This window comes from Takifugu flavidus, chromosome 10, assembly GCF_003711565.1.
Source record: "Takifugu flavidus isolate HTHZ2018 chromosome 10, ASM371156v2, whole genome shotgun sequence".
Classification (NCBI taxonomy): domain Eukaryota; kingdom Metazoa; phylum Chordata; class Actinopteri; order Tetraodontiformes; family Tetraodontidae; genus Takifugu; species Takifugu flavidus.
Genome location: NC_079529.1, coordinates 2832505 through 2856615, shown reverse-complemented (window position 1 = coordinate 2856615; position 24111 = coordinate 2832505). Strand labels below are relative to the sequence as shown.

The 24111-nt window shown below is 48.1% G+C and overlaps 2 protein-coding genes across 3 annotated transcripts; one reads left to right on the top strand and one right to left on the bottom strand.

Moving 5' to 3' along the window:
• Window positions 1-9120: 9120 nt before the first annotated feature.
• glipr2l (GLI pathogenesis-related 2, like) lies at window positions 9121-13396 on the top strand. The gene is made up of 5 exons (XM_057044420.1): window positions 9121-9491; window positions 9900-10008; window positions 11493-11596; window positions 11964-12041; window positions 12888-13396. The coding sequence occupies exons 1-5, from the start codon at window positions 9479-9481 to the stop codon at window positions 13043-13045; spliced, it is 462 nt and encodes a 153-aa protein (XP_056900400.1). The 5' UTR covers window positions 9121-9478; the 3' UTR covers window positions 13046-13396.
• Window positions 13397-13661: 265 nt separating this feature from the next.
• Window positions 13662-23379, bottom strand: nacad (NAC alpha domain containing). 2 transcript variants are annotated; one of them, XM_057044410.1, is made up of 10 exons: window positions 22846-23379; window positions 20831-21114; window positions 15503-20753; window positions 15206-15430; window positions 14947-15038; window positions 14804-14872; window positions 14575-14721; window positions 14369-14503; window positions 14164-14286; window positions 13662-13824 (listed from the first exon to the last, which is right to left on the bottom strand). In XM_057044410.1, the coding sequence occupies exons 1-10, from the start codon at window positions 23054-23056 to the stop codon at window positions 13810-13812; spliced, it is 6552 nt and encodes a 2183-aa protein (XP_056900390.1). In that variant the 5' UTR covers window positions 23057-23379; the 3' UTR covers window positions 13662-13809. The 2 variants fall into 2 exon arrangements, with proteins under 2 accessions (XP_056900390.1, XP_056900391.1); XM_057044411.1 differs by having other exon boundaries at window positions 22978-23379.
• Between the last annotated feature and the right edge of the window lie 732 nt (window positions 23380-24111).

Here is a 24111-nt window from a genome sequence, read left to right as displayed (position 1 = left end):
GACACACTCCTACACACTTCCATATATCCGAGCGCGCTCTCTGCCTCTCCAGTCATCTTTCCACCCCAGACTGCTAAATGAAAGCAGCATCAGACCGGGGTGTCGGCGGTGGGGGAAATCTAATCGACGTGCTGATAAGAATAACGGGTGAATTAGTTTGAGGCGGTTCTGTGGCGCCGCCGACCAACAATATCAGACAGAAGCCGAAGAATTCTCCCTCTGCTGGAGCTCTTTGATGTCTCCTATCAGACGTTGCCAAATTGTTATTTCCCTCCACTTTAGTTTCATATTATTTTGTGATCGGGACGTCAAGAGTATACGTGTCACCTCATCCCAAGACGGTGTCGCGCTCGCACGCGCTTCTTCAGGGTCGGTTTCCTCCGCCGTCTCACGCACGCACGCTCGCGTCCACACTTCTCTCCTGCCTGTCGACAGAGTTTCCCGCCAGCGTCCCTTATGACGAGCGTGGCCCTGCGGCGCACGCAGCACCAACGATGATGCTTGTGGGCCCGCGTTTGAACGCACAGCCTGTCGGGAGGTCAACCGAGGCCGGAGCATCCGTGTGCTTCAGCCTGAAGGCACCAACATCGGCGGGCAGCACCAAAGGGTTCAGCATTAGGCAGGTGATCTCTAGTCGTGTGTGTGTGTGTGTGTGTGTGTGTGTGTGTGTGTGTGTGTGTGTGTTGTGTGTGTGTGTGTGTGTGTGTGAGAGAGAGAGAGAGAGAGAACACACATTTCTCCATACGATAATGATATTTTTTTCCTTTACTAAAACTAAGGGTTGCAACAGAGCTGTTATGAAATTTGGTCTGATCACATTCCAGAAACATCTTGCTAAACGCTCTAAAAGGAGAACAGAAACTGGACGGACCGGACGTGACATGCTCCGTTCAGTCTGTTCAGCTGTTTGGCTGCCTCCTGGCAGGAAGCACAAGTCTCGGACCTCCAGCTCAGCGCCACCTGTCAGCTGAAACTAGAAGAGAACACGTGAATCAGTCATGAATGAATCGCCCAATACGATCCCTGAGAGCCACCTCTTCATCTCTCCTCCCCCTGCACAGCAGCAAATCTGACTCGGGAGCAGAGACCCCGGTGGCACTGAGTTTATAATTCATCCTCGTGACCGCGTGGTGCTGAATTCGCCCTGACACTCGCGTGTAATTGCAGCTGATTCGGCGTCCAACTGTCACTCCTGCATTTGGGACATTTTCCAAACTCTCCCTGGACAAAAGAGTAGCCTCCCTGCTCCACGCGGGACACTCTTTTGGTTCCAATTACTGTCAGTCCATCACTGGCACAACTCTCCCACTCTCACCGGCTCCTGCCACCAAAAAAAAAAAGCCCTCAGAAGTTAGTGAGGAAATTAGATCAAGCGAGGAGTAACGATTCTCACGAGGGCGCTAATGAGACTTAATGGGAGTTAATGGGGTTACAGTGATCAGGAGTGCAGAGAGACCCCAGGTTAATACAGCTGCTGACAGGACGGTAAGTGAAGGCGGGGGGGGACACACACGCACACACACACATGCGCACGCACACACGCACTCCAAAAATCATCAGATTGTTTTAGTGTGGGAATTAAACATGAAGCCTTCTGGAAGGTTTCCATCTTTGATGTAGATGTCCTGAGCTGTCGTTCGGGTTACGCAAGCTGTGTGTGTGCGCGCGTGCGTGCACGTGCCTGTGTGCGTCTGGATGTGTGTGTGTGATGGAGACAGTAGGTTCTCACCAGTCTTTTGTGCTTAGCAGCAGTTAATGAGATCAGGGTTAGTGGTACCTGCAAGGAGACCTTTGATGAAATATGTTCAGAAAGTGTGTGTGTGTGTGTGTGTGTGTGTGTGTGTGTGTGTGTGTGTGTGTGTGTGTGTAGAGTGACAGAGATGGCTTGAAGAAAACAGAGGATCTGAAGAGGATTACGGGGGAAAGTGGGGGGGGGGGGGGTCGGGGCAGCAAACGCAACACAAGGATGAGTGACAGGGAGCAGAAGGTGGGACATCCAAATTTAATCGAGAGAAGTTGCCTTCGAGAGGACCCCTCCCCACACACACACACACACACACACACACACACACACTCCTGAGGAAAACATACTGTATGTTGTCACAGGAAACAGTGTTTGGTGTTTTTAATTTTCATGGCTGGGGAGGGGGCGGGGGGGCTCTCTGACATTTTATTTTTGAAATATGAGGTCCGCGAGGGAGTATTTGGATGGTAATTTTTCCTTGGTCAGATCCTCCTTTTTAACTCTAATGCTTTGATTTTAATTGCTCGATGCAGACTTCAGTGAGACGAAGAAATGGTGGGTGGGGAGTGGGGGGGGGGGGAGTCAGGGGGGCTCATGGGAGGGAAAGCGATGGAGAGAACAAGAGACGAGGCAAAGAGCTGAAGTCCAAATAAAGGTGTAGTTAAATGTGGCAGAAGTCTGCTTTGATCAATGATGTACTTACATCAAAGCAAGAAGTAGTTTTTAATTGGATAAAAGCCTTTAGATTACTTTGATTACTTTGCGTTTATGTGCGTTTGCGGACCAGATGATGCCAGGATATCGCAACTGAGGTCTAAGAAGCGAGTTCCTGTTCCTGGCTGAGGCAGCGCCTAAATCTGCATTTTTATTAATATATGCAAAACAAAAGGGTCTTTTATTCATTCCCAGAGCTACAGGCCAATTTCTGCAGCTCGCCTCAGCAGGATTGTCTGAAACATTGTGATTAAGTTCTTTTTCTGATTCAGCATATTTATTACTTGATCATTCGTGGATCGACTCAAGAGCGGATATCTAAGCCTGGAAATCCCAAATAATTAAACACAAGAGTTCCTTCGCTCTCCTTTTAACTCACGAGGGCTAGCTTCATCTTCAGAACCACCTTTAAGGGTCATTCCAGCAGTTCTCCGCATGAGATTACGACATCGCTCCAGAATTGAACAGCACCGGTCACCCCGAAATACTGGGAAAATTGTGCTTTATCATTATTGAAGCGGCGGCTGTTAGCAATTAGCATCACCTGCGAGTTCCTGTCCGTGCTTGTGAGAGCTGCTCGTTGGGAAACTGCTGCGTGAGTGTTTAATTGTCTGGTTTTGCGGCTCGGTTCGGCGTGTTTCGGGCTGTAATTAAGCTCGAGGTTGTCCTGCTAGTCATCGCGGGCGCATCTCCGCCAGCGAGGGAAAAAGAACCCAATTGTCCGTTTTCTTTGGAAAATGCACCAATCATTACACACACCCACACACACACACACACACACACACACCCTCTCTCTCTTGATTATTGGTGATTGGTGTCTGCGTACTGGTTACAGAGATGCAGAGCTGACATGTCGGGTTGACCCTGACCCAGAAGAGCAGGAGGGACAATGACGCCAACAGCTCCATTATTTTCCATCATTACCCTTGATCACATCAAATCTCTGTTACAGAGAATGAACGTGCAGAAAGGAGCTGACACTCTGGGCGCCATTTGTAAAATAACACCAATTGTTGCAGAGTTTGATTGTGTGCAAGGTCGGACACGGATGAAAATAAAAGGAATTTAACAATCGAAGTTGAGGACCACTGCCGATTCACCAATAGCCTTTTGTTCTTATACATTGCAGCTGACGCCCGTGACGCACGTGCGTATGTTCTAATGTTAAAATACTTTATTTGTTCTTGTTTTTGCAGTGTTCCGGGGCAGATACACACAGAATGCATTTACAACACGTGTGTTTCCACCTCTCGGTGAGGTGCAATGGCGCCGTGCTGAGCAGCCCCATGGGATTCCTAGAGCACAAACACACATTCATCCATCTTTGTGAGGGCCTTTACTAGCAAAATGCATTTCCCTGACCCTGTCCCTAACCCTGACCCAGACCCTCAGCCTAACCTTAACCGAAACCCAAGTTTCAGCTTAACCAAGTTAAACCAACCAAGTCTTAATCCTCAAACGACCCATTGAAGATGTGAGGACCAGCTAAACTGTCCTCACTTCCTACATAGTCCTCTCTTTGCTAGTCAAACACACACATATAGGTGTTGGTTGGTGCACACACACACACACACACACAACACACACACACACACACAAACACAGGTGCATATACAGAGATAGCACAGGTCCTATTTCAGGGTGTTGTCAGCAGGAGGACAGAGGCTAAAGGAAATAGGATGAATTCTCCTCTGCCTCATTCTATCACACCGCTATGACACCCCTATTTACCTCCCCCATCTGTCTCCACATTGGCTGTCTACCACCTTGTCTTGTCCCTGTGTCTGCTCCTGTGTGTGTGTGTGTGTGTGTGTGTGTGTGTGTGTGTTGTGTGTGTGTGTGTGTGTGTGTGTGTGTGTGTGTGTGTGTGTGTGTGTGTGTGTGTGTGTCCCGTCTCAGCGCGTTGCCAGTGATGGATTAAGTTGAGCTGGACATGGCGTTTAGCGCAGCCTCTGCGTTGTGTTTAGACAGTCGAACCTACGTCCATCAGTCCTCATTAACGTTGACCGTGACGCCCCCCAGTGACTGATGCCCCCGTAACCCCGTTTTTATATCATCTCCTGTGACGTTGGCTCCCCCCAATCATTCAGCGGCTTTGCTACACAGCCCATATGTCCTCCTGCAAATATGAGCGAGACACTTTCCAATCGGTGGGGGGGGGGAGAGACATGTTCCATCCAATTCCCCAACCTCATTTAGGCTCTGTGAAGTGATCTTTTTCTTTATGCCTCATGCACACGCACACACTGGAGGTAAAATCTAAAATAAAAAAATGGTCTCCGCTGTATTGTCCTTGCACCCCCCCCCCCCCCCACACACACACCCACCTCAAGGCCGCAGTTTCGCTTTGTAGTCACTTTTTTATGTCTGTCATCCACGGCCTTCGTGGAGCAACGAGCACGCACGCACTCAGTAAGTAACACGCATGGCACAGCAGCGCAGCGAGGGGGGGTCATTCTGCAGTGCGCTGAAGCACCTCTCAGCAATTGAATAAAAACCCTTTTGGACCCCGTAGCCTTGACGACGTTCCCGGCTGTACCCTCGTTTCTTGAAAATTGCTCACTCGTAGCCTCCGTGGCATCATGGTCCTGCTGAAATTACACATCTGGAAGAGCCTCTTCTTAATAAATGTCATAAAATCTTTTTGATTTTGATTGAGACGTCCCCCCCCCCCCCCCCCCCCCCCCCCCTTCCCTAACAGCCGGAGCTGCAGGTTAGAAGTCAGAGGTCACTGAAACTCATCTTAAACCGTCTTCAGTGTCTCCTGCGCGGTCGCCCACGACACCGGGGCGCGGGAGCGCAAACGCACACTTTCACATGCGTAAATGTGTGTGTTTGAGGTGGCCACATTCGTCACGAGGCGTTCGCTGAGCTGGGATATTTCAAAAAACCAGAGGACACGTGTGAATATCACCAACCGCTGTTGCTGTGATGTTATTTAAGCTGTAGTTCCTGCTGGGCGGCGGAAGCGGATTTTAACGCATTCACCGCAGCCCGGCATTATCATATTCATCACGAGCGCGCGCGCGCGTGTGCTGGTGGTGTTTGTTTGTGTCAAACCACACAGCGATTCTCTTTTATCATCAAAGCGTTGGAGTGGCACCCAAGCACCTCATGCTGCTGCAGCGGCAGCGCAGCTCCGGAGATTAAAACGGGTTCTTATCAATAAAAACGGGCGTCAGCCAACGGGTGTCCCCTGCGTTTATCCCAGAAGCTTTTCTGTCCCGGACCGCCTCGGGTGCGGGGTGGACAGAGCCTGGGGGGCATCACTGAGGAGCATTAGCTGTTAGTCTGGGGAAGATTTCTATTTATATGTTTTAATTCAGACCCAGGAAATGCGGCAGGTTGTCAGGGAAGACGCCACCGTGCACCGCGCGGAGGAGCAAAAACATCTCTGAGGGGCTTCAAGTTCACTTTGCATCCGCTTTGACGTCTCTCTAGTTGGAATCGTGTAATTTATTGTCAAATGTAGCAGGAAACTTCTCCAAAAACGTAATTGTGCTTTTAAAGAAGATCCACAAAGCCACGAACAAAATAAAGGCTTTAACTAAAGACGTGCATCTAAATGCCACCTACGCACAAATCTCCCCCTATAATTACTAGCAAAGGCTATATTTCCTTCCGCTAATACAAATGTAACGTCTCGTTTCTGAGGAAACGAGTGGACGTCTGTTGTTTAACTAGGAAGAAAGTGCGCGTCGGGGCTGCTCGTTTGTCTTGAGAACCATCAGCGGTGCTTCGGGAGGCAGGAGCAGAGTCTCCGAACTCCGGTTAATCAGCGTCGGGCTCCGTCGCCGTCGGTCTTTAACTTCCCTCCCTCTTTTGTGTCGCGTCAGGATGCGGGTCAGCGCAGCAGGCACGCACGCACGCCTGCACAAGCGCGCGCTTGTGCGTTAAAATGGGGATAATTTAATTAGGGAACAGACAGAGCGGGTTACTGAGGTTAATATCCCAGCATGCACTCTGCTCCTCTCTCCACACAGTAATTGCTTTAAGCACATTAGGAACTTTATTGACTGCGATGGCCTTTGAAGACATTACAACTCTGCTGCTTAGTGTCAGATAGGAGGCGTCCACCTTCTGTCTTCCTCTATCTCTGTCTTCCCTCCTCCATTTCCCTTCCCAGCATGCCCTCCGCTCGTCCTGTCTCCCCCTGGCCTGCTCGCCTGTATCTGCCTAATTGAAGGGCCTGTAAATACGATGGGATTTACGCGGCGCCTCATCCGCAGAGGCAGCCTGATGAGGTTTGATTGGCAGGTGATTAACTCCTCCTAACCCATGGAATCATTTTGTCCTCGGCGGAACAGTTACACTAATGACACCATAAAAGGCTCCTCACAGCGAATTCTGGAGCGCCGCTCCAGACAAAGCTTCCAAAGAAAAGTACAGCCCCCTCATTCCACGTCTCTAAGTTCAGACCAATCCTCTCAACACCTCCTCTCTGTGCTTTCAGTCCACCAGACCTCTTAATAGGGATGGAGGTGAATAGAAAGAGTTATTAAAAAGTCTTCACCTTCCTCCCGAGGCCTCTAAAGAGGAATTATATGCGAGTAAGTGCACTTCCAGTCCCAGTAAGAGGTGTTTCACATTTCTGTTGTCATAAATCCACGCTCACTTCACTGGTGACAGTATAGGAAAATTATTTCTGGCTCGGAAAGACTTCTCCTGGTCTTTTCTTTTTCATCTGGCGTGCGCGGGAGGATTTTTTCATTAAAGGCGGTGCTGCAGGTGGAGAGATAGGAATTAGAGAGGGGAGGGAAGGGAGCAGGAGATGAGGGTTGGAGGGAAAAAGTGACGGGGAGGAGAGAGGTGGAGGGATGATGCCGCAGCTGACAGGGACGGGAGCCAAGTAATGAGCACAGCAACTCCGGCCGATGCGCAGAGATAAATGATGTAATATCTGCATGGATCAATGTCTGAGCTGCCCCTCTAAAAGGGGCCCTCTCGACGAATTAAATCACCATCGCTCATTGTGCGCGCACACGCACTCGCTTTGCATGAAATAAGATGTGCGGCTCTAAAATCCCAATGTCTTCAGACCATCGTGTAAGCGTCTCCTCCCAACTGTCCAGCCGCAGCACTTTAAATGCAGATGGTTCGAGCGGGCCGGCAGGAAATCAATGCGCGCGGATTGGACTGTCCGGCTAACGAGAAACCAAGAGGCCTGGCTCTTCACGAGAAGAAGACACACTTCTCCGCTCATCCTGACTAAGATATCATTAGTTGCACTCAACCTGACTAAATCGGGCCGCCACGTTCCAGCCGTTGTCTTTGAGGACAGCGCGACCTAGTGGCAAGTTATGTAATTACACTTAATTTCGGTTTAAAATACCTTTAACTGACAATATTACAGTAAATATTGTCACTAAAAATTAGGGTTGGTCTCCAAAACCAAAAAAAGAAGTGTTTTATTTTGAATTTCAATAGTTTGAGGTGATGGTTACTCATTCTGTTGGAGGACTGGGTGAAGGCAGGGTACCTCCTGCCGTGACCTGGGGGACCCATCCAGGAGGTACCCTGCCTTCACCCATTTGTGCTCCCTTCCTGTAACCCTGGAGAGGAAAAAGCAGCTAAGAAGATGGGGAAAAAAATGTAGAAAAGAATGTTTACACCATTAAAGTATTAGGTAATAGAAACTGTTTTGGAAATACAAGTTATAATTTTCAGGAAACATCTGCTTCATGCACTTGTCATCCATCCACCCAGAAATATACCACATATTATTCAATTATGACCTGAACGCTGTTCCTTTTATGTTTTATATATATGTTTAGATTTTATATAATATGACGATAAAGAAATTGACAAATACAGCCTTGCTGTCTGTATTTCATGCTTTATGGCTCATGTGACACCTGAAATAAGCCGACAGCATCAAGACAGGAGGATGTTACCACCACGAGTAAAAAGAGAAAATGGAGGTTTCAGCCATGGACAGCTTTTCAGCTTCAACACTGACAGCATGTTGAGCAGGAGGTATGGAGTATTTGGAATTTATGTAAATAGTTTATGTAAAAGAGAACATTATCATGCGAGATGCTCTCAGTATCAGTCTCATGGTCACACAGGCACCACAATGACTCCATTCAGTCTTCCCCTTTTTTTCATTTGCAGTTGTATCTGTGAGGGATTAAGTGTGACTTTTCAGTAAGAAAGAGGAGAAGCTTCACTTTGGCTCTCAATGAAGGATAAATAAACATGAATTACTGGAACTGAGCCCATGATTGAACTGGGTTCCGAGTGTGTACAGGGACGGTTTAATCATTAAAGCTGTGGTTGTTGCATGGGATTGGCTTTATGGGTGTGTGTCTGTGTGTCTGTCTGTGTGTGTGTGTTACTGCCTTTAATAAGCACCTTCCTGTAGTTTTTTTTTAACCTAAACCACTAAAGTAGAGGGTGTTGCAGACAGAAGAGACAAATAGTCAAAACTTGTTCTGCAAGAAGTGTGTGTGTGTGTGTGTGTGTGTGTGTGTGTGTGTGTGTGTGTGTGTGTGTGCGCGCGTGTGTGTGTGTGTGTGTGAGAGAGAGAGATTCCATGGTATCGTGGTGCCATGAGAAAACCACTCTGAGAATTTCTATGACTAGCAACAGCCTCCACGACAGACAGGCTACGTTATCCTCAGAGCCATATATGGCTGCGCGTCTCACAGTGATGATGTCACCAATAAGTGCAGGAGCTCCTCTTTCATTAGTAAGAACGTGAGGACACGCAGGGTGGGTGGGTGCTCCTCAGAGCTGCATAGATAAGCCAGGGCAGGAAGACAGAAGGCAACTTTGACGTGAATGATAGGAGAGGAGAACTTGAGAAATGTGTTGCGTAAATTAGAAACAAAAAGAGGAAATTTCACCATTTTTGCAAAGTCATGAAAATCAGAGTGATCTAAAGGGGTGTCGGGGGACATTAGCAGCTGTCTCACAGAACCAGAGCGGTGAGAGCGCGGGAGGGACAGACCGAGACAGAAGGCAGACGAGATCAGACGACTGCAGCGGGTTGTGTTCTGAGCTTCCTGTGTCAGCACCATGGGGAAAACAGGTGAGTGGAAACAGCCTGGTTTTATACACTTCTCTCTGCTGGCTGAGCCCTGCCAAACACATGTGTGTGTTTGCTAGTCTGGAAACACGTCACAGAGGAATGGCCAAAATTGCAAAAGCTTCTAATCTGTCTTTTCTTTAGAGTTGAGTTCCGAACTTTAACTGATCGCTGTAGATGTCTGTGCAGTAAAAAGAAGAAGTTGTGTTGTTTGTCCAGCTGCATCAATGTGTCAATTGTGTGGACTTTCAAGAGATGTGGAAGCCAGTGAGTGACAGGCACAGGGCAGATGAGGGGGGGTGGGGGTCAGAGGAGGGGGGTCAGCGTTTCACAACCTCACGTTGCATCACAGCTCTCTGGGTTCGTCTCCCTGGACCTTCTCATCTCCTCTGTCCCGTCTGTCTCTTCCAGCTTCAAAGCAGTTCGCCGACGAGGCGCTGAGGTGCCATAACGACTACAGGAGGAAGCATCAGGCCCCCCCCCTCAAGCTGAACAGCAGGTTAAACAGAGAAGCTACCAGGTCGGTCCCAGCACACAAAAATTCCACCCGTCAAGCCATGTTGGTTGGGCGTCTGCGGCTAAAACGCCAGTAAACAAGAGGGGCGTTGTGCTTCTGGAAAACGTGTTTCCAATTATCACTTTGAGTCAAACGCAAAGTCAGTCCAGAAGGTCAAAGGTCATGGAATTGACAGAGGATAAGCACAAATGCATTTTAACTGCCCTCTGGAGTCAACCCCCCACCCAGTCAACAGGTGGCCAAGAATTTCAGCAGAATTTCAGCAGAATTTCTTCGTCCGCTTCATTTCATCACCGTTGTGTTTATTTACCCTTGAGGCAGACATGCTGCAACAGGAGAGGCTGAAAGATGTGGATGGTGGGGCAGGCTGGAAATCATCCACAAGCACGCAGCAGCAGCAGCATCATCAACTTTATTAGAGAGAGCTTTAAATTCAGCCGCAGCTGGAACATAAACGAACATAAATAAACCCCAAAAACAATAATCAATAATCACGTTTAGACAATAAAACACTAAAAAAGAGACCGGAGTCTCATGCTGGCTCGAAAGCCAAAGGAAAAATGTGGGTTTTAAGAGGAGTTTCAAAAAGCATCTTTTATTGTCTTGTTTATGTCACACATTTTTGTTTATTGATTGTTGTTTAAAGCCCTTCAACCTTGAACGCTCTGCTCTGTAGCTGCAGCTCAGAGATATGTCAGCTCTTTCAGCTTTTATGGCCTTATAAATACATAAATACACAAGCATTTAATGATTCAGTCCTATCAGCACGACCACTGTAGCTGTCACAAACCGAGCCGATGATGGATGATGCACCGCAGCATGTGGGCGCGTCAGGCATATTATATTTATCTGCTCGGATGAGCTCGTTTTAGAGTAAATGCCTGAACTAAATCTGTGAGAAGGAGGATATGAAGATAGAATTGAAGGCTAGCTGCATATTTATTAGTCAGATCATGTAGCCCAGGCCACGCCGGGTCATTTTCTTTAGCCTTTATTCCTGGAGAAAAGCTCCAAAACCTGCCAGAAAAGAGTCGGTTCTGGCTCCATTCACTGTGAGAATCACTGGGGCTGCCTCCAGCGTGACTCCAGACAGGCTTTTAAATAAATAATCTACAAGAAAAACATTCCTCCCTGTTCAAAAACTTCATAAAAACATCACAAGAGTTAGTATTAAAATTTAAAACCCACTCAGTGTCTAACTATCTGTCCTTTTTGGTGAATTGATATTAATGTAACTGTAAAAAATCTCTCAGGCATTCGACTGTAAAACGTCTCATGAGCCTTCATTTCGTTGTCCTTGTTTACTCTGTCTAAAAGAGGAAAAAGAGACAGAACGCTTCGTTTGTCAGACTTCACAGGACAAGACGCACATGCAAGCATCCGGGCGGCCAGATGAATCTCGGGGATTAAACCAAATATTTGACAGAACTTGAAGCACACCAGTAAATTATGCACTCAGTCCTTCCAAACGTCCTTTTCCTCCGCAGTTACGCTCAGAGCCTGGCCAGCACTCGGATCCTGAAGCACAGCGAGCAGTCCAGCAGGGGGAGCTGTGGAGAGAACCTGGCCTGGGCCTCTTATGACCAATCAGGTGGGGCCTTTATTGTCGCTTCCACATGCAGGAACCTGTCATTTACTGTACAGCCGGCGGGAATGTTGCTGTGGTGAGGCGGCGGATCCAGTCTATGGTTTGGGATCGTTAGGAGCAGCTGGGATTCATTTCCCCTTCTACTTCCACTGTACTTCAGAGGGAGACGCCATGACTCACTTCCGAAACATCTCAGATTTATGAGACGTCTCTGCGGTGCAGCGTCTGGTTACAAGACTGTAAACAGCTTGTTGACTGGATACACCGGTGATCCCAGCACATCCCTTCAGCTTAATGAGCCTGGCACCAGGGCGACTCCGCTGTCCTCCATGACGAGGTTATCGCTTTCATTCCTCCTGTTTGTGTGCAGGGAAAGACGTGTCCGACCGCTGGTATGATGAGGTCAAACAGTACAACTTCAACCGTCCTGGATTCTCCTCTGGCACCGGTGAGATTCCCACCAGATCACCTAAAAACCCTCAGAGGTTCCATATTTAAAGTGTGAAGTCAGTCCAAGAAGTGGCACAGTCCCATTTGCATGTGAATTCTGTCGTGATCTAGGCCGACTGTGTAAAATTACCATTTTATCTGTCTGGTGAAAGGCAGTAAATCATTATTCTGACAGCGTTAAAGAATCACTGAAAGAGAATATTTACCACTGAAACAGGCAACTGGATCTTGTGGAAGTGTGAGATGATCTGTTTATTTGCTCAATAGGTAGGATGAAATCAAGCACAAAGCAAATTGGCATCCCTGAAAGGTCGACTGCTAAAGTCTTCGGGGTTGCCTCCTTTTAAACAATCTTCCCCTGCTTTGTTTTCACGCTTTGTTTGTCTTTTTCCCCCCGTCCTCATTTATCTCGGTTTGTCTCTTCCCCGCTCGGCTGTTGTCGGCTGATTTATATGGGGTTCGCTGGGGCATGAAGGAGGTTATTGTTCTCCACCTGACTCGGTCTGAGCACAACTCTTCACTGCATCGCTCCTCAGCACACATGTCATCTCCACTCTGCTCCAGATGCTTTCCCTCTGCCTCAGACGCTGTTTCGTTTAATTAAACCTGAAGTAGATCATTCCCGGGAGCCCGTGGCGGTGATTCACGCCGGTTCTTGTAAAGCTGCTCGGAGATAACATGCGCTGGGTGATAAAAGCAGATGTTTGAGAGGAACGAGACTCCCTCATCTGTAAATATTTAGGGAAAATCTGTGTAGGCTCCTCTTTGCCCGCATCCTGACCCTTTTCCTGTGAATCTGACGGTATTCCCCACCGCCTTCATCCTTTTAATCCTCTGGTTTCAGGTCACTTCACAGCCATGGTGTGGAAGAGCACCAAAGAGATGGGCATCGGGAAGGCCACCGCATCCGATGGCTCCTCTTTCGTGGTAGCGCGATACTCCCCGGCTGGAAATATCACCAACCAGGGGCACTTTGAGAACAACGTCCTCCCGGCAAAATAAATGAGGAAGACAACACTTGTTTACAGCCTCGAGGCCTTTCCCCCCAGTTTTATTTCTATCTTCCTGCCAACTAACCACTGGGGGATGTTACTGCGTCATTTCTGTCCTGAAATTCTACCTAAGCTGGATTTAAAGTCCACACTACCTGTCTTACACTTGTGTTTCATTGGTTGTAACCTTCTTTATATTCCCTGTTACAGAATTACTTGAATGCATTGGCTTTTATAAAACATGTCGTAACTAAGCACGCGGGATTGTGAGGGAATAAGTCAGTCTTATTGGTTGTTCTGAAATGTGTGGGTTTTTTTTAAATCTAATGGGTTTTGTACATTAAAGATCAAGTCTGTAGCATTTATGTTTCTGTGGTGTTTATAAGGTGAGAGCAAAGCAGGAGATTGATGGTGTAATGACGAAGAGCGAGGCTTTCGACTGCCCGAGCAGGATGTGAGTCATTCTGCTAAAAGCTTTTCCACTGCTGGTAATGAAGATCTGATCAGAACCACATTAGTCGGTGCAGGACTTCCTTGCAACCTGCAGACCAGAAGGTGCAGCAACAAAAGATTAGGGGTTCAAAATCTGCGAATTAAATGCCATGAAATGAGTCTTCCAGTGCGGCCCCAGTCGGAACAGACTTTATTTTATTTTTTTAGCAGGTATTGGGGGGGTGCAACATACAGTAGCAGCAATACAGAAGAGTCAGCAGCGTTTAGGCTTTTTAGGTTGAAGGAGGAGGATGGAGGCAAAGGTTGAAACTTCCTCGGCGCTCACATGGTCAGTTCCTGTGGTGGAAAGAGGGAGAGGGGATTTTTCTATTACACATCTGTAATGTAAAAGCAAAAGAAGTCTGAGAATATGATCAGCTTATGACTCATAGTGTCTGCCATACTGTAGCTGTCCCAGAATGCACTGCTGCTGCCACCTAGTGGACGTCACACCACACCGATAGCTTACGGAAGAGCGGCTGTGGCTGAGCCGCTGTGGAGAAGCTGCTGTGCTAACTATGACTCATTAATCTTGCTCCACATCTGCCCTCTTTCTGCCCTCTGGACTCCCAACCCCCACCCTCACCCTCACCCCCATCCTCACTCCCACCCCCACTCCCACCCCTTCCTCCTCACCATGATTGCGTTCACAATGTCGTTCTTGTTGTGTTTCAGCGCACGGACGGCCTTGGCGCGCGACACGTTGGCCTGAGCCATCACCAGCTCGATGTCCCTCTGCTCCAGGCCTCCGTCGTCCACCTTGATGGGACAGAGAGGGAAGTTTACAGTGGCGGAGACATTTTACAGAGCGGGGCAAGGTCACGGCATCGCCGGCAAGTACCTCTTCGACCTCATCTTCGCTCTCCTCCTTTATGGTGAGGCTGGGCGGGGCAGGTGGGGCCAAGGGGGAAGAGGTGACAGGAACCTTGAATTTCTCTGCAGCTGCTTTGTGAGCCTGCTGAGACAAGTCTTCAATCTGGGAGAGGAGGGCAGCCATTTTAGAGCCGTTTTATATTGCCTATTCATCAGCTTTAAAGAAAGACGCACTTTTGCTTCTCCAAAGACGATGTAAATGTCTGACGCGGGGCTCTTGAACACATCTGGTCTGCTGATGACAAACAGGATACTTTTGGACTTCCTGATGGTGATTCTGGTCACACCGTGGACCGGCTTCAGGCCCAGTTTGGACATCGCCTGTGTAACCATATAAAGACCAGGGCAGCTGTAACCTGACATCATCTTTGGCTGCTTTATGCATCTTTTTTTGTGCTCAGACCTTGCGAGCCTTCTTTTCACTGCGGCTCTGTTTGGGCCTGTTGGACCCCTCCTCTGTAGCGGTGATGGACTGGGAAAAAAAAGATATCTTTAAGTCAAAATGCTATAAAAGAAGGTGCAGTCTTCAACAATGGCAGCAGTTACCCGGGGTTCTGATGGTCTCTGGGGTTCTGACTCCTCCAGCTCAGGTACTGACTCCTCACTTTCAGACTCGTTACAGGACGCTAATATCGAAGCTGTGCATATACAAGTGAAAGAAAACTGTAAACTGATTGTTTCAGTCTGAGTATCCCTGACTTATTCCAAAAAAGGAATCGAAAAGAGGAACAGGCTTACAGCAAGTGGAGGGATTAGTGGGGATTTTTTAATGCTGACTCATTTGGTCATAATTAAGATGACTCACTATTTTTCTTGAAGGACAGCTCGATCTCTTTGGAAACCTCAGAGCTGTGGAGGATCGGACCGCTGGACTGCCTGCAAGTCATCTGGTGGGCAGGGCTAGGCTGTGTTCGCCCTTTATGGGAAGCCCCAGTCTTGTTCTGCATGGAGCCATTTCTGATTTCTGCAGCCTCCCGGGGCGGCCCACCATCGTCCTCACTTTCTGTCTCTTCCTCGGCCAAGATGGGACCTAAAAGTGCACACAGTTAATGAAATTCATCATTTATCTGCACAAAAAAAAAAAATCCACTCTGATACCAACCTCTGCAAATGTCTCGTGTGCTCCTTGTGTGGCTTTGCTTGATCCGACTGTTGGTGTGGATGACATGTTTGGAAACAAGGTCTGGAGCACATGTTGGATCTACAGTCCCAGAACCCAGCAAAGATGACTCCTGGGTAGGCTGGGACAAGTTTAATGGTGAAGAGATGAAGAGCGAGTTAGGCGAGAAGCGCGATGTGGTTGATGCCAAAAGGACGGAGGCCTCTTGGAGATTGTCATCTTCAACTGTTTGGGGATCATTAGGTCGCTGTGTTGTTGGGGAAGTGGCGCAAACTAAAGACACTGAAAGCTGTTCAGCGTCTAGCTGTCCAGGCTGGGATTCCTGGACTGGTGCGGGGAGGTCCTCCTCGGGCTCTGGTGGTGCAGCTCGGGTGGTGGAGAAAGAAACTGGAGATGTTGGAGAACAAAGTGATGTGGACTCGTGTGATGTGGTGTCCTGAGTAGCTGCGCTGGGATCATTTTCAATGTTGTTGTCGTTGATGTCCACTCTGGTTCCTTCTGGCCTGTAATCCAGCATGTTCAGGTTCTGCTGTAGCTCTTGGCTCATGGCCACCACTGCAGACCGGTTCTCTGCCGTACAGCACGCAGAAGTGCAGCATTCATGCCGCGGAGGTTTGACATCAGGACTGTGACTGCTACCTTTTAGTGGCTCTGCAATAGGTTTGTGCAACAGAGGAGCTTTGTTCTTTGCTCTGCGGCCAGATTTCTTCACAGCCCCGTCTGGTCCTCCATCTTTGGTTCTATTTATTGCACATTTCATGGACTCAGATTCAGGGCTGGATTTCTCCTGGTGGCCCGTCGGAGATTCTCTGCGTTTCTTCTGCTTCCCTCTCCTCCCTTTCTTAACAGCGTTTGACTTATCAGTGCAAAGTTCCCCTTTAAGGAGACAGTGTGCGAAGTGCTCTGGAACATTCTGTTTTGGAGAGGGTTTTCTTTCCACTTTCTTCTTCTTCTCCTTGTCTTCCCCTCTCGTTTTTGCCCCCTCTGTTAAGTGCTCTTCTTTGTCCTTTACCCCTGAGTTACAAACAACATCCTGCTGTCTTCTAAAGGCATCTTCAGTCTTTGGTTCATCAGAAAGATCTGCGTCAGTGCTCACTTCTCCCTTTCCTTGGCCCTCATTCTCAGGCCCAAGCAGCTTTGTTCCTGCCTGACATCCAGCCGTTATTGTCTCATCTTGGCAAGGTCTTCTTGATTTGGACTTATCTGATCTACTTTTAGGAGAAAAAGATCCAAATGTCCCCTGCAGCCAAGAAAAGGGTGCATTACCCTCTGAAGTGATTATCTGATATACTGGACTAGTGCAATATCTTGACTTGGCATTCTCTGACAGAACGAGATGTTCAGGTCCATTTTTGTCCACATTTGTTTCCAACATACTACAATGTCCTTCATTGGAGGACTGGGTCTGTGTTGTGTCCAGAGTCTGGTTCAAGTAGCTGTCCATTGGTTCTCTGCCTTCATCAAATGTTTTGTCTGAAGATTCCACATCTTCAAGTGGAATGTTAGACGCAGACCCTCCGACACTGGTACTCGTGCTTTGAGGTCTCACTTCCTCTGAAAGAGCATTTAGACTTCCAGACATGGCAACCTCCAAAGAGTCAAAGGTAGAATTATTATTATTGTCGGAGTTCCTCCAACTGTCTCGTATTTGTGCGTCCGTGTTGTTTCCATTATCTCCTGGATTTAGATTACTAACATCATCACCATGGAACCCATAGCTTCCATGCTCTTCCTCCTTCTCCCTTTCCTCTATGGACTTCCAAAAGGCGTTGTGAGATCCCTGTCCTGTATTGTATTGTTCCACCTGTTTATCCTTGTTTTCACACAGACTGTTATCTTTGTCATCCTGACCTGAAGTCTTATTATTGTCATAATTGCGTGCCTCGCTCCTCATTGAGGGAACCACGACCTTCTGGGTGCTTTGGTCCTCTATGTCACACAGAAGCAGCTGTTCTGACTCAACCTTGTATCTCTTTCTAATAGACGGAGATAACGTCTCCCGTGCTCCCCAGACACCAACACCGTCAGCTCCTGAGCCAAGTCCCAGACCAAACCCCAGCCCCATCTTGTCACTATACCATGTCCCAGCACCAGGATCTGTTTCCCTGTGTGTGCCTGTTTCTGAGTTTTCTCTTTTAGGCGATATGGCAAGGGGGGAATGTGGGGACCCAACGGCCCCCAGCGCTCCCTCATCTGCACTCAGGTTCTCTAGGGCAGAATCACCATAGCAGTGCTCTGGGGTCAGGGCCAGATTGTCAGCAACTTCTGACATGATCTCTGGAAAGGCAGAAACGGGTATATTACTTGGGTTGGGACTAGGATCTTTACAGCAGGAGAGCAAAGGAACACCTTTATTCAAATCATTGGTGACACTGGCCATATTTAGGAAGGAATCGGAATCATTGCTTCGACTTGGTGTGCTCACAGAGGTTACTGATGCACTTCCATTCTTCTGATCAAGCACCGTGTCGGTATTCCTGTGACTCGCAGTTCTACCTGTGACCTTATCATCTCCAGGCACATTAGACTGAATTGAGAATGACTTTGATAATAAAAGTCTACTTGCAACTACTGCCTTTTGACTTTGTGGCTGATTACAACGAGGCTTTATGAGCAACTTGAAAGAATCTCTTTCTGGTTCTTCATTGAGCTCCTCCTCTGAAGAATCGTTAGACTGATCTTGGATAGGTTCCTTCCCTAAATGGTCATTTGTCTTTTCTAAAACACTTTTAGTCATCTGAGTACTTCCTTCAGTCGGGTCTTCTGGTTGAACAGACTTGTTAATCTCCTGTGTGACAGTGGCAGAACGAGGGATGCAAAACTCTGAGGTTGAACCCAATGAAGCATTGAAAGGAGATGTGGGAAGGTAACCCTGACAACTAGTGCAAGAATCAGAGCTATTAGCCACCTCACTCCTGGCCTTCAAGGTGCTGTAGGATTTTGACTGAGAACAAAGTCCTCCTGAATGACTGACTGGTAACTGCTGATCCACTGGTTTGTCATCTCTCACTTGCAAATCCAAAGATTCTGAGAGACCTGTTAAACTGGTAGATACCAGGTCAGATTGCAACTTGGATGTAGGGGATTCAGGTCTGTCCATAACTTTGACGCCAGTATCTTTGCCTGAAGAGTAAGTAATGGATTCAGAAGAAGACAAGTCTCTGGAGACAACAATGTCTCTTTGTTGTGTCTGTGAATCAGAGTTTGCCCCATGTTGAGATTCTGGCTGGATTTCAGATACATCAGCTGCATTCACTGGCATGGGTTCAACTGCTTGTGCGTGCCTCTCAGTGCTGTACAAAGATTCATCCTCCTCCCCATTATAGGAGGCAGAATCTAATGAGTCGTCTGTATCATCATGGAAACAGAAGGATTCATCCAACCCTTCATTGATAGAGGTCTCTGAAAGGGAATGAAGGAAGGACGCCGAACTGTCCTCATCTGACGGATCCTCCACTGCTTTGCAGTCAAACTCATCCTCCTCCTCCTCCTCCTCTTCTGTGTTGCCCTCCTGCTCCTCCACCACTTTTACCTCTACTTTGGCTTCTTGGCCTTCCTCATTATGGCCGTTACTAACATCAGCTTCATTATTTTTATAAAGATCGTCAACTTCTTCATCCTCATTATCATCACCGTCTTTATCATCATCATCATCATCATCACCGTCGTCATCATCTTCGTCATCGTCATCATCTTCAACATCTGCCTCTTCCTCTCCTGCTGCGTACGCATTAATATCTTTAACGTCGTCTATTTCAGGATCTTCTTCTGTTGGGAATAATGTAATTTCCATGGAATCAGCTTTAAAGATCAGGCTAGTGTGGAGAGGAAAGGAGAGGAGGGAGGCAGGGATCATCCTTTCTTCTTCTGCGATATCATCAGCACATGCTGCCTGGGAGAGCATGAAGGAATTTGGGCAGAACCGACCGAAGGCTCCAGGATAGAGATCATCAAGAGGGATGACAGGTGAGTCTGGGCTAACGCTCGATGATGCCATTGTCGCATCATCTATATCTGGGGTCAGGGTGGTGGAACGTAGTTCTGTATGGTCTTCAGTCTCTCCATACATTTCCCCTGACATGCATCCTTCTAGCTGCAGTTTGAGACCAGCCTGCTTGGTTCTGAAATACTCTGTTTTCACTGCCCTGGCCTCTTCCAATGGGCAGAGGGAGCTTTCAGATTCTCCACCATCTTCTTGTGATTCGCTGCTCTGGCTGCTACTGCTCCTTTGAGGGGATGCATCTGCAGATGCCCTATAATGGTGGCTTTCTGAGGAACTCTCAAGCTCTTCTGCTTTTGTGGTCTCATCCTCCTCAAGGATGACTGTCCCAGTTACACCTACTCGTGACTTCTTTACAATGTTCTCAGCATGAAATGAACAGAGCGCCTCCTCCCTTTCTGGTCCTGTTCGTCCCTTTTCCTCTCCAGCCTCATCTCCAATCTCTGACAAGGACTCCACAAAGCAAGCAGGAGCCTCCTGCGCTTCGTCTGCAACGAGTAAGTGGGGAGAGGCGGAAGGCGATGTAGAAGATGTGTAGGAAGAGGTCCAGCTGCCTCCTTCTGCTGTGATATAAGAACCAGAAGGCGAGGTGAGGGGAGAACAGAGATCCTCGCTATCCGATGGAGAATTTGGGGAGAGTGGACAGGCTGGCGAGCCTGGATACGAATGGTGTTTGAGATGCGAGGAGTGGGAAGCCATCTTAATTGGTGTAGAAGGTGCGGTATAGTAAAGGTCAGGGTCAAGGGTTGAGGGCACGCCCACCCGTAGAGGGTCAACGGTACAGGCAGGCTCAGAGAAGGACAAAGCAACTGGAGACGTCAGCTCAGATAAAGAGAGGGAAGGCACTTCATCTTGAGAAAGGGCTTTACTCACATCAGGATCTTCTGTTACCTGATCATCTGCTCTGACTGACTTAGAGGGCAAAGTGTGTGAGGTGTTGTGTAAAGGGCGAGAGAGCGTGTTTGGTGGCTGCACTGCATCTTTTGCTAGATCCTGTTCTTCCAGATGGGTTTGGACTTGGTGCCCCCCATTGTTGATTTCCAGCCTGTTCTTATTTGCTTGTGTTTCATTGGAAAAGTCTGGCAACATTTCCGACTGGGCCACAGGCCCAGCTGGTGGTTTCTCTTTCTGGATCTCTGTTGTCTTAAGCAAAGCCTCCTGACCCATCACCACCCTGGTGTCAATAGTTTGGGACTCTTGGTAGTCACTCTCAATTTCAGAGCCAGTCAGGACCTACGAACCACATATAAGACAAGAATGGATGCTAATATACAACAAATATACCAAAATGATCAACACATAACACAGACCTTAATTCGTTCCATCTTAACAGGGATATGGCGACCACATGGTCCATGACCCCCCAGGTTTACAGACAATCTGGGCATGCTGTGACGATGGTCGGAGCCCTCAGGTTGAGGTCTCGGTGTACCGGACGAACTAGGCATTGAGTGAAATATTCGCGGTCCGAATGGAGAGGTGCATGCTGGGAGCAGCTTCTGAGGAGTGCTTGGAGAGGGGCTGGAACCACTATCGGAAGGGGAGGAGCCACTATAACTGGGGGTGGAGTCAGTAGATGGATGCCTGGTCATGTCTAGAAAAGATTCAAAGATCAGAAAATGTGATGTTAACCCTTTCATGCATAATGGTCACAATAGTGACAAGCTATTCAAAAGCTTGATTTTAAGTGCTGACCGGCCAGTTGATGGCCTGTAAAAATCTCATTGCTGATGCTAGAAAGGTTTAAAGCAGAGAATGGCAGCAAACAGAACATTGAGCAGGGTTTTAATCCTTTTTTTTTCTCACTTGTTGTATTATCATCTGAAGCTACACAGGCAGGTGGCGGAACACTAATATAGAACCGTGGTGCTCTTTAGTGTGTCTAACCCGCGAGCACCTCAATAAGTCTCATCTCCAGAGAAAACGACAGGATGAATGAAAGAAACTGGGTCAGGGGCTGGGGAATGGGGAGGGCTGTCTCTGACTCAGAAGGATGGCGCAAACAATAACCCAACTGAATTTTATTTGGTTTCACTCCTGATCCACATTTGTCTTATGTCGGATTGATTAGGGATAAACACTCCATGCATTCATATAGAGCTCCAGAAGAATCTGAGGCTTCTTTGGAACTGTGGAATTGTGAACTTGAATCTACTCTTTTAACTAGGCTGTTGCCAGAGAGACCTCAATCCTCATCCTGATTGGCTGTTATGACACAAGAGTGGCTCAGTTCAATTTCAGCCACCGTCTAATACCCACATGCCATCCATTCTCCTGGTGCCATCCTCATTGTCTAAAAACCAGACCCTAATTACAGAAATGGAACACTGCCTGATGTTCTGCTCCATATCTTAACTGGTCAGGAGGCTCAGGGTTGTGATGAAGGGTCCGTGGCAAGAGTCCCACAAAATAAACTGGTCCCACTGACCATCCTGTAGATTTAAGTTACTCTGCTGACCCAGGACCTGTTCCATTTATTCTTTTGCTAGAGAACAGTCCTCCGGAGCTGCGTCACAGCGGCTGCAGCGATAAACCATCATCCCCACGAGGAGCTACAATTAAATAACCGATGCCAGGGACAAACATCAACACATCCTCAGGTCTTTGTTCGTCTCCACCTCTCCGCATTCCTCAGATCCCACCAGATCGCTGAAACCAGAGCGACCCCTGATTCTGTCACCTATCTTAGATCTGGGCCAGGAAAGCTTAAAATAAACTCCATCCTAGATTCCACCCAGAGCAGGTGCAGACACTTATAAAAAAAATAAAGAGGCAGCCACTCCTGAGACGCCATAGCTATAAGCAGAGGGATATCTCTCGCTCCATTATATATAATTGCTATAATTTCTCATCAATTCCAACAGTTTTTTTTGTAAATGCTGCCCCTCATTTATCGCTATTGGAATTTACAGCTGCTGAAAGGTGTGAAATCATGCTAAGAGCCTCCTCTTGTGCTGCGTATGTGCTACAGTATAGCGCTGCCATGCTGCTGTGTCATGTTTGTGCTAAGGCTGGAGGGGGAGGAAGGGAGGGGCCTCATTACAGTGTCCTCACAGCTAGCAAAACCCCTCTGAGGGGCTTATTACAGATGGGGTGGCACCCGGGGCGATGGCAAGACAGGGTAACAGAAGCGGGACCAGTGGTGGTGGTTGGGGGGGTCTGATAAAGTGAGGGTGTAGCGGGTAAAATGGGTCATTTTTGCGATGCAGTGGGCACGGAGGTGGGTCTTGGGGCTGACGGAGGCATCTGAGACTGGCCAAACTGTGCATGTCAACAAAAGAACAAACCATTTCTAACATCAGCATCTCTCGACCTGCTCACTCACCCTCTGTCAGTCTGTGCACGCTCACCGTCCTTCCAACTCCCTCGCTCTCTCTTCTCGATTTTACCTTGATTTCTAGCTCCACAGCAGAGTGCCCTAAACATCCCACCTTCGCCCCGGCCCCGGCGGTCCTACCTGGTCCAGGGAGCCCCGTCTCCTCATGCTCTGCTCGCTTCTCGGCGGGGATGGATCTGAGCGCGCTCTCCCCCGGCATGCTTCTCTCGCTGGCCCTCTTTGGCTCTGACGCAACAATAAATCATACAGCGGGAACAGACAAGGTGAACAGGCAGAGAGAGAGAGAGAGAGAGAGAGAGAGAGAGAGAGATAAGAAGAGGAGAAGGGGAGGGGGCAGCACAGAATGCTCAAAAATCCAACACTTAGATGCTCCTGCAGCACGTGTCTGTCTGTTTGTGTAACAGACTCTCTGCTCTCTCTCTCCCGCTGCGCAGTGATTCTGCTGTAGGGTGTGTGTGTGTGTGTGTGTTTCAGTTCGCCCGTGTGAGGGTGTGTATGGAATCGGAGAGGCGGCTGCAGTATTCTGTATTTGCTTCCTGTCCCCTTACATCCTCCCCTCTTTCCTTCTATCTTTTCTGCCCCCACCCCCTCTGCTCTACCATCTTCCCCCCCCCCCAGCCAAGCTACGACTGGATGTTGGGAGATGATGTCAGCAGATCTGCAGCGCTCCCTCAGTGCTGCCACCACCCTTGACAGGGAGTACTGCAAAAACAAGAGCTGGCAGACATCGAGCAGAGGAGGAAACCGAAAGAAAGTCAAAGGGAAAATGCAGAAAACTGCATAGAAATGAAACTTCTGCCGTTCAGTTTGATCCAGAAGTCGCTGAAATTCAGCTGAGGAAAAATTAGTCCGATGTATAACGACAAATAAAACTCAAAGTCAGGCAAATCCTTGGAGAATACAGGATGCGAAGCAATACACTTAATTAGATCCCAGAACAGTTGTTCTATATCTCTCATCTGCCCTCTGCATTAAAGATGACAACCGGGAGGCGGAGAAAAACACAAAGGCTGAAAGGGGGGCAGGCTGAGCAAATGGTCAGCAAGGGTAGTTTCCATGGCAACCCAAAATCTACCATTGGTGTGCCAGCTCAGCAAATCTATTTGCACAGTATTGCGCCGCTGCTGCACCGTGCAGGAGCATCAACATATTAACCGGAATTTTAAATAATCAAACTTTTTACTGTAATTACAGTAATGATATCAACTTTTTTTTATGTTACTACTGTTAATACTTGTTCATGTGTCGTGTGTG